At 30.6% G+C, this 10,590-nt stretch overlaps 1 protein-coding gene across 3 annotated transcripts; it reads right to left on the bottom strand.

Annotated features, from left to right (window-relative positions):
* Positions 1–2,408: 2,408 nt before the first annotated feature.
* Positions 2,409–5,751, bottom strand: LOC118043884 (uncharacterized). Of its 3 annotated transcripts, XR_012170196.1 has the most exons (4): positions 5,546–5,751; positions 3,658–5,097; positions 2,998–3,109; positions 2,409–2,771 (listed from the first exon to the last, which is right to left on the bottom strand). XR_012170196.1 is itself a non-coding variant. In XM_035051993.2 (2 exons), the coding sequence occupies exon 2, from the start codon at positions 5,065–5,067 to the stop codon at positions 3,724–3,726; it is 1,344 nt and encodes a 447-aa protein (XP_034907884.1). In that variant the 5' UTR covers positions 5,068–5,097; positions 5,546–5,751; the 3' UTR covers positions 3,406–3,723. The 3 variants fall into 3 exon arrangements, 1 of the variants encoding a protein (XP_034907884.1); XR_012170195.1 differs by having other exon boundaries at positions 2,409–3,109; XM_035051993.2 differs by lacking the exons at positions 2,409–2,771; positions 2,998–3,109 and having other exon boundaries at positions 3,406–5,097.
* Positions 5,752–10,590: the final 4,839 nt, after the last annotated feature.

The following is a 10,590-nucleotide window of genomic DNA, read 5'->3' as shown; positions in this document are numbered from 1 at the left end:
ATCATCTAATTTGGCTTATGTGTCCATGAGACTTTTATTTATTTATTAAGTTTTGCTATTTAGCTTTGAAGTCGGCTCTTCAAACTAATGTTCAACCCATCTGATTTTATGTATGGAAGAATTTTAGGGGTAATGGGGGTTCAAATAGGATTATTCCAAACTCAATACATGATGTCTTTTTTTCCCCTTTAAGAGAAGCTTTTTTTCGTTAATATCTATGCAAGAAAAATTTTGGTATCGCACTTGAGGTCTTGACCCAGCGGTTGAAGGGACTTGTTCCCTTCCTCTGCATCTTGAGTTCAAATCTCACCGTGCACGCCTGTCACCCCCGCGGTGCCTTACATGTTTACTGGGTTTGCAAGATGTTTAGTGAGCCGTGGGATTAGTCGTGGTGCGTGCAAGCTGGTCCGGACACCCACGTAAATAAATAAAAAAAATTTGGCATCTTGTTATTTAGCTATGACATTTTCTAGCCACATCCTCAACGACTTTAAACCGAAACAAAATGATATTTAAGCAAAAAATAATAAAATTTGTTACAAGTCAAAACTTTTAAAAACTAAAAAATCACTTAAAAAATTCAATTTTTATTCATAAAGCTTTTATTTATAAAAATGGTAATACTGGATAAAAAAAATAAACTAAAAAAAAATCTTTTCAAATAGAGAAAAAACTAGAAAAGCATAATAATACATATAAAAAATAATAAAACAACCTAATATATATTTGTTTTATCATTACATGACATCTTGGTCTTATAGCTTGGTTGGTTAGCTAATTCATTATAAAAAAAGTTGCAGTTTCGATTTACGTCGAAAGCAATAATATTTATGATTCTTTGACTATTATATTATACTTATGTTCATGAACATGGCTGAATCCTACGTTTACCCAAATTTTTTTGTTCATTCTTTTTTCATGGTTTTTTTTTTTTAACTTTGACACGTATCCCCTTTTTTATTTTTATTTTTACAGTACCAAGCAAGGTTGTTAAAATCATTTTAACACGGAACGGAAAGCCTTTCACAAACTCGGATCGTAAAAACGGATCGTAAAATCGTAAAAAAATCGTAAGGAATTTTAAAATATATTTAAAAAAATTTATGTTTCAAAATAATAATAAAATATTAATTAACAAGCAGCACTATTTTGTGGCCCACACTTTTGCTATTTGTCCATGAGAGTTTTGGCCTCTCCCTAGGTGAAAACGGAGCTTTAAACACTTGGAGGATGCCCATTGCAGGAAGCAAACAACAAAGGGACACAGGGCCCCACGCTTTTGAAGAGAAAAGGTGCTTACCCCAAGACCAGACCACGGGAATCCCTTCTTTCTTTCAAAATCGCAAAATCGGTCCTGAAATCGCGATTTTATGCGATTTCATCCGATTTTTGCGATTTTACCTGATTTCAACCCGATTTTATCCATTTTTGATTTTTTCAAGCGATTCAACCCGTAATGCATGTTTTGACTCGTAAAATCGTACGATTTTACGAGTTAAAACGCGATTTGACAACCATGGTACCAAGTCAAGAGTTCATAAGATGGAACAACTAATCCCAAATCTTTTACATATACCCTCTCTTTTTCAATATCAAGTCAAGAATTCAAAAGGTTTCATATAATTTTAAATTCATTAAATGATACCTTGATCCATTTTTACATTTTTTAATTTAAAAATATTTAGAAATATAATGTTACAAAGAGATTTTATAATTCCATGAGATATTCTCTATAGATCTTCATTACCTTAGACTTTTTTGTCCATTAATTTTTTTTTCAAGTTCATCATTTAATATTGGATTTTTATTGAATTTTTTATTTTATTTTATAATTTTATTCTTTAATATTTAGTTGATTTTGTATTGATCTTCATTAATTTTTTAATGTATAATTAAATAAAAAATATTATTGAATCTAATGGAGTTTATGAATTGGGTTACAAGTTTAGCAAGTCAACCCGAATCAATTTAGTATGTCGTTGTCTCATTGTTTTTTTTTTTTAAAATGTCATCTTAATTTTTTTTAAATTGAATTATAATTTTACCAGTTATTTAGACTATTTTTAAATTTATGCACTTGTACTATTTTTTTTTCTTTGATTTCTCACACTTTGAGAAAAACTCTTTAACAATTCAAGTTTGACATATTACACTAGGTAAAATTAAAATCGCCAAAAAATTCTCCATATATTTTATTTTTACTTTCATAAAAATTTTGGTCCAACCAATAGCATAGCAAGAGAAGTAACTATAACGTATCTAAAATATTTTAAAATATATATATCTTATTTATTGTAAATTATTTGTAACTTGTTAAACATGCTCCCATTTTTTTATGAGGGTAATTGTTAAGTTTAAAAACAATAATAAAAAATAAATAGAAAGATGATATAAACATATTATTTCAATAATATCAATAAAAATCCGATGATGTTTTCGCTCTGGTGGTCTCTTGATATTATCAAAAGATCACCAGTTGAATCCGTAGCAGAGTTGAAAACAATGAACTTGTTTACATGCTCCAACACCAGCAACTAACATAATCATATTTATGGCAAAAATAAAATAAAAAAAAGGTCTTCTCCAAGTCGTAAACAACCTAACTTTCAATTAAGAGAAAGAACAAGTGCCCTGCAAGAGCAAAGCAAACCACAGTACTACCATCCAGGCACCATGGCGCTATTGTAATCTTCTCCAAGTCTTCAACCAGCAAGGGGAACAAGCGATAAAGCATTCCGTTCAATGTCTAAGACTACTGCCAAATGTAAAAGCTTCCAGGAGCAAGGATTTTAAATAAGTGAGATACGTTTACTGTGGCGTCACAAAACACCAGCAGAAAAAGTTTAAACAAAAGAACCCGCAGCTGTTACCTTACCCTTTGAAATTTACACAAAATGCAGGTGAAATAGTTACTTGTGATGTTCTTTCTCTGATTTATCATGGTATGGAAAATCTTTTTTTATTTTTCCTTTTAATTTAGAATGCACATTGACATACCTCTACAATGATTCGTCTGTGCTAACTGAAGCGCTAGAAACTGAAAAGGAATGAGAGAGGGCTATCACTTGGAGACCGTCTGGAAGGGAGAGCAACAGGAACCCCCATGTTTCTGCGGAAGATTGAAACTTTTACCACTTTGTTACCAACAGCCACACAATTATGCAGTTTTTGATTTCCCACATGTTAGGTTTGGTATTGAATGGGACTTAGTCGCTAAATGGATCAATGACTAAGGGGATGTTTCTTTTTAAAATAATTTTCATTTAAAAATATATTAAAACAATATTTTTTTTAATTCAAAACTATCAAAACCATAAAAAGTATAAAAAATTTGCAAAACTACAGTTCGAGAACACCACCAAACACCCCCTAGATAACTAAAGCCCTGCGGTAACAAAATTAATATTGGAAAATTCAACAGTTTTTCATCAATAAGAAGCTTGAATATGTACAACGGGTAAATTGGCCTACATGCTCCGGTACAAATTTGGAAGCGCAAGCGCTTGAAATGACTACATCAATATATCAATATCTCATACAAAGTACAGCGCGCAGCAAAGCACTGGAAGAATTATAATCACCTTATGAAAAGTCCAAAACTGTGGCAGAAGGTGAATACTTTATGCTGTGAAAGCACTATAATCAGGTAGCACTTACATGTGGGTTTGGATGTTGCATCTAGGGCAACTTCCCAGAGGATGAGAATAATTAGATGGAGCCTTACTAGTTCAATCGCCGCCTCCTAGGTGCACGAGAATCCCCACTGTCCACATCAGAGATTCTCGAAGCATCATTTCTTCTCCTGGAAGAAGAAGTTGAAAGGGAGACCATAGAATCACTTTCCACGGCAGTGTCCATTTGACTCCCCGAGTTTATAACTGCAGCAACGCTTGAGAAAGAATCTCTATCGTCAACAGGTTGGGGCTGCTCCTGATTCCTCCCTGTAGGATGGTTTCGAAAATATGTTTCAGCTATCCTTTCAGTTGAATTCAAAGCAGAAGAAAACGCAGTGTGGGTTGAAGATCTTAGAGATTGTGCTTGAGATCTTCGAAGTAGGAGCCCATTTGCCCGACGAGTTGGTCCTGTCTCTGTGCCGGCTGTCCCAGAATGTATTAAATCCACTATGTCATGAAGCCGACGGGTATACCCTCCCACAGGGCTAGTTGGTCTGGTCTGAGTTAAATCCACCATCTCATCAGGAGGAGCAATAGGATTTTGCTCAGCACGCATTCCCCTGTATGTCATAATCCTATTCAGAATGGAATGGGTCCTATCAGCAGCTCCACGAGAACCATTTGAATCCTGTGGAGGAGATAAGTCCCGGGGTAAATCAAATCTTCTTCCAAGTCGTCTAATCATCTCCTCTACTGGGAAGCTGGAAAGATGCCTTGAAGCAGTTTGCCTCAAACTCTCAACCCGCCGTGCATGAGGCCTAACAGGGATCTCCAGATTTGTATCCTCCCCAGGCTCACGGGTGGTACACCCACGGCCATAAATCGGGGTCACATTCTTCACGGTCACCTCTCCCTTGCAGACTGGGCATTCTTTTGCATCGGAATGGACATGCAACCATTGGTAGAGGCATGGCCAACAAAACAGGTGACCACAGCAAGTAACAACAGGGTCTGTAGCCAAATCCAAACAAATATTGCAATCATAGAAGCTCCCATCATTACCACTGGCCTTCTCAACATCATCTTTTTTCTGTGACACCTCATCTTCCAAAAATCCATTGTTATTTTCGCACATTTTAGGCACTTCATTTGTTCTTTCTTCAGCAGCAACACTTCCCTCACCAGCCTGTAATGTGCCCACATGGCCAGAATTAGCCATCAGTTGATTCAATTCCACCGAAAGGCTTTGAGTTTGTTGTGGAACTTGAAATTGTCTCCATCTCCTGTGCTCTCGAGCCCTAATTCTGACAGCTTCCCTAATTCTAATAATGGGGTCATCAACCCAATCATCTAAATTCATGGCTTCATTAGATGCTTCTAATTCTGACCCAGCCTCAGGACCAGGACCGAGATTCAAATCAAGATTCATAGTATCAGATGTCTCCTCACCCATCCCCAATTCAACAATTATTGATCAAACACCCTAGAATTTTCAAAAACACAACAAGGTCAAATCAAAATCCCAACTTTCTAAAAAAATAAGCAGACAAAGTTCACTTCATCACCGATTCAACAAACCAGGATAAAAACCCTAACGTCACAATACCCAAACAAACCCTTATTATAACCACAAAATTCAAGAAAGCCCTATCATAAAATCCATCATTCACCACAAATTACACAAACCAGTTAAGAAACCCCATGAATTCATAAAAAAAAACCCTCAAATTAATCAAAACTTCAAAGAAAAAATCCCAATTTACTTTCACCATCAAAACCTTGGTTAAAGGTCACCAAGATTGCAACTTTAACCTAACGGATTTTACAATAATTAACAAGACAAAGAATACAAAAGAAAATTACAAATTAATAAGCTAAAAAGGAGCAATTTATTAAGAAAAAAGGGAGCCGAAAAGAGAAGATTGAAAGACCTGATGATACTAAAAGAGACGATCTTGATAAATTAGATTGAGATTCTTTCTAGACTCAGTGCTGAGTTGGCTCCGAGTTGACCCGCTATGTGCCGTTGTTTCCCTCATCTCGATTAGTAAATTGTCATCTATACTCAGATGGAGAGCGGGCGTGTGAGTTGTGAAATCGAGTTAAAGTCTTCAAAGAGAGAGAGAGGAAGAATTGTATGTGCTTAAGAGTTTAGGTGGGAGTGATGTTTTGCAACATTGTGGTGTAAATCAGACGGTGGAGAGTAAAATGGGGCCACTTTACCACCAAGTTGGGGATATAGCGGATGGCTCAGATTGACTGTGGGGGATTGGCGTAGAAGAATTGAATGGTAGATGCCGTATGATGGCTTGTTAGTGAGGTGTATCAATTATGTATATGCTGTTTTTAATTTAATCAATGGTAAGGCAAAATTGTATATGTACAAACAATAAATAAAATAAAAGAATATAATAATAAAAAAAAACTCGAGCACGTCGATAAAAGAAACATGGACGATTAATAATAATTTGGTTTTGATTTAAAAAAAAAATTAAAGATAACAAAAAACAAACCTGTAATAATTTTGTTTGTAATATATGGTAAAAAATAATAAACAAAACTAAAAGAATGATATTGAAAAGAAAATTAAAAGAAAAAAAAAATTAGATCACATTTTATTAAAAAAATGGCATAGTGACATATTAAATCAAATTAAGTTAATTTATGTTACCATATTAAAAGACGTCATCTTGTTCATTTTTGTGTTTCAAAAGTATTTTTGAAAAAAAATAATTTTTTTTTATTTTTTTCTTTACTTCAAATTAATAATTTTTTTTTGTTTTTAGATTATTTTGATGCGTTGATGTCAAAAATAATTTTTTAAAAATAAAAAATATATATTATTTTGATATTTTTTCTGAGTAAAAAAACAATTTGAAAAGCAACCGTAACCACACTCACAAACAAGTTAAATTAATGAGATTGTTATAATTATGTAAAAAATAATTTGGAACAAATTAATCCTACAAAAACTAAAACCAATCGTACCCAATTCAAAATAAATTGAATGCTTTTAAAAAATTCAATATGGCATATATATATATATATTGAAACAAATAACATATCGGATTAACATGAATTTCACAACTTAACTTATCAAACCTGCAATCCGAATCATGGACTCTATTGGATTTAAATTTTTTTATCAAAATTTATAATAATTTTTTTTAAAAAAGTAAATGATGAAATTGTAAAAAAAAAAAAAACATATTATGCCGCTGGGGACTCAATATTTGTTTTGATAAAAAAGAATGTTCATGTCATAAAAAATCAATTGACATTGTTATTAAACCTAAAATACAATTTTTTTTTAAATATTTTCCATCAAGAAAATTTTTCATTGCAAAATAAAAAATTTATTTTGTATATTCAATAAAATAAATCAAGAATTATATGTGTCAATACAAGATAACAAATATGTTGATCTAAACCAAAGATGAAGCCAAAAAATTGAGATAAATATTCATATTAAGAATAAGTCGGGAAGAAGACACAAGCTTTTCTAACTTAAATAGAAACATTTTTTTTTTGTTAAAGATATAAGTTATTTGAAATAAATACAAAAAAATATATTTCTCCATCTCGTGTTTATCCCAGTGAGAGCATGTTTTTAAATTAGAATCATTATTTTTTTAAAATAATTTATGATTGTAAAAGTAAGCTAAGAAATATATATTAAAATAGTATATCCAATTCATGAACAATTTATTATTGTATGATCAGATACATAATAATAATAAAAAAAAATGCAACTGAAAAATTATAATATTATTTAAAAAATATATCAAAATTAAAGAATAAGTGAATTAGCATTTTTAGTGACCAAAGAAAATGAAAAAGAAAGAATAAAAAATCATATGAAAGTTGTAAAAAAGTTATATATTGACTAAGATCATTACTTGAAAAAAATATATATATATAAAAATAAAAAATTCAAATAAATAATCCAAAGTAATATATAATTCTATATAAAGAAATTTAAAAAATAATGAAAACATATAATGTAATAAAAAAAATAAAAAAAAAAGTCTAAACTAATAAAACCATAATTGTTTTTTTTAAAAAACAACTCAATTTGTTTTATGCTTCTAAAACTAAATTATCTTTTAAAAATACTCGATTAATCATAAAAGACTATGTTTCTTATACATAAGTTTATTAGCTTCGAATTTTTTTATTGGTATTTAAGAGGGAAATAAACAAAAGACATAAAAAAAAATAAATTAGCTAGGCACACGTATCTAAAAACAACTTGAATAAAGATATATAAGATCAATTTGAGTCAAATTATAAAGATTATGATAGAGATTATGGATTCCACTAGGTTCAATACTATTTTCTATTTTAATTATATTATAATAAATATGAGAACCAATTCAATCAAATATTGAAAGATAAAAATAAAAAAATTAATAAAAAAATGATGTTGGGAATGAATAAAAATATTTCATGGAATTCTAAATTCTATTTTACTACCTAATTGTATGGTAACATAATAATCCCGAACACTTTTTTTTTTATATAAAAAAAACCAAACCTTAAAACATGGGTCACCATATCATTTCATGAATTTGAAATTATATGCAAACATTTTGAATTCTTATATTTAAAAAATAAAAAGAGATAGGGGTGCATGTAAAGTATTAAAGAGATTATATGCGTAAAAATAAAATTTAACAAAAACAAAAAAGGAATGAACTTAATAAAAAAAAGGTTTTCAATTTTTTTTTAAAAAAACATCATCAAGACTTGAACTCATGCAAATTATTGTTTAATTTTCTTCTCTTTTTATACCATAATGATTTTTGAGGTTATATGAAGTTACTTTCAAATAAAATTAATTTACAAGGGGTAATGATTATTGTTACCCATTTTTTAGGGCCCGCATTAAAAAAATCATAAAAAAAAGGTATAGAGAAAATACAAAAACATAAAACAATGTTGGAAGAAAATAAAAAAGAATATTTCAGTGACAAAAACGTATTAGAATGCCTAGAAAATCATCAAAGATTGGTTGAAGAGGATCAAATATACAAGATTAAAAAAATTTCACAATGTATTTTCGACTGATAAAGGCTCTATTGACAAAGAAAATTCAATTTGAGGAGAGAAATTAAAAATTGGATGCATAAGGACTCAATTAGAAATTTCCAATGTTTAATTGAATTTATTGAGGGCTTAATTGAAAGAAAAAATAAATTTTGAAGTCAATTTAGTGTTTAACTAGAAGAAATTAAAGTTTGAAGGGTTGAATTGTAATTTTTAAGAGTTAATATGGTCAAATTAGGGGATTACTTACATAAATATTGAAGTTTTATGGGTAATTAGAGACTTGATTGAAGAAATCCAAAACCTAGGACTAAACTGGAAAAGTCACATGAATGTAGGGGTTGAAATTGACAAAATCAGAAGCCAAATTGAAAAAATTAGAAGTTTGTTGATCAATTGAGGGTTAAAATACACAAATCCAAAACCAATGACTAAGCTGGAAAATGCATGTAAATGTAAGGCTGAAATTGATTACTTTAGGGGCTAAATTGAAGAAATTAGAACCTTTTTTTTGGTCAATTGAGGGTTAAAATTCATAAATTCAGAACCAAGGATCAAAATAAAAAAGACGGTCAACTTAAGAGCTAACAAATGAGTTGGGTGGGGGTGAAATTGCAATAAATTAAAAGTTTAGAGGCAATTAAAGGTCCATGTGCTATAATTAGAAGAATAGGGATGCAATTGAACTTCGCCAATTCCTAAATTAAAAACCCTAATCTCATCTAGACGATGCATCATTCAAACTTAAAAAAGAGAAGGTGAGTGACACGTCGTTTGATTGACTTGGACTTTGTTTTTGATAGTTTTGACTTATTGAACTGGAAACTTTAAACACTTGAATGTGAAGTTATATACCTCTAAATTGAGAAAGATTGGACTTAAACGAAAGTTGTGCATCTCATCTACCAACTTTAGGTGGTCTCATGTAACGATGACGTCAAAATTGCTTAGACAAAGCCTTGAAAGTAGGCCGCTCAGTTAACCATGGTTGAAACACAATTATGTAAAAATCAACTTTTTTTTTGTGTGTTCACATTAAAAGGCTTCTCATGGGTTCTTATCAAGGGTTCATAACCCTTTCTTTAAGATCAAAAGGTTAGTTATGGACTTAAAATCTCCTAAAAACCTTATAAATACCACCCTAAGATCAAAGAGAAGGGGATGAGAAGAAAAAGAGGAGGAGAAAAGGGTAAGAAAGAAGGAAAATATTAATTTGATAGCATAAGAAAAGAGGGTCCAAAAACCTAAGAAAAAGTTTTTCTAAGCTTAGAAAGGATAACAAGTTTGAGAGAGGCAAAAGTTTCCAAAAGAAAACAAAATAAGAAAGTAGTTGTTCTAGGTATCCTTCTAATCCAAAAGCACGCCCTTGTGGCCTGCTTTAATTTTTTTTTTTATTATTCTATATTTATGTTTACAAGTGTAGAAAAGAGGTTTGGAATATTCAATAAATGATGTTGCACTCACCTCTTTTTGTTACTGTGTTTTTCATTTAATGGTGTTATTTTAAAGGTTTTTTTTTATTATGTTTTTCATATATAAAGTTGTTGTTTTAAGTTTTTTTTTTTTATATATATATAATGTTGTTTTTAGTTTATGTTTGACTTGAGCTATGCATATTAATGCAAGAGTGTTTACCTTAGTTTGCTAAGCTTGTTCATGCACAAAATGAGTTCAAAAAAAAGCTAATTTTGAATCCATGTTGCATGAACATATAGGTTGTGTTAAGTTGTTTTTTTTTTTTTTGAATTTGGTACCTCAAGCTTGATTAAGGTGTTTTGATATTTTGTTTTTTAGTGTTTTAGATTCAAATATGTTATGTTTATTAGGTTTATAGAAAGTGTTTTTCATGTTCTTGCGAAGAACATTACCTTAACTTTATGATTTGAACCAATTTTGGTCCATTTATTTGCCTAGAACACTTCTTTAG

The sequence above is a fragment of the Populus alba genome, chromosome 6 (assembly GCF_005239225.2).
Source record: "Populus alba chromosome 6, ASM523922v2, whole genome shotgun sequence".
NCBI classification, from domain to species: domain Eukaryota; kingdom Viridiplantae; phylum Streptophyta; class Magnoliopsida; order Malpighiales; family Salicaceae; genus Populus; species Populus alba.
Note: the sequence above shows the minus strand (reverse complement) of the source record. Positions and strands in the feature narration are given on the sequence as shown.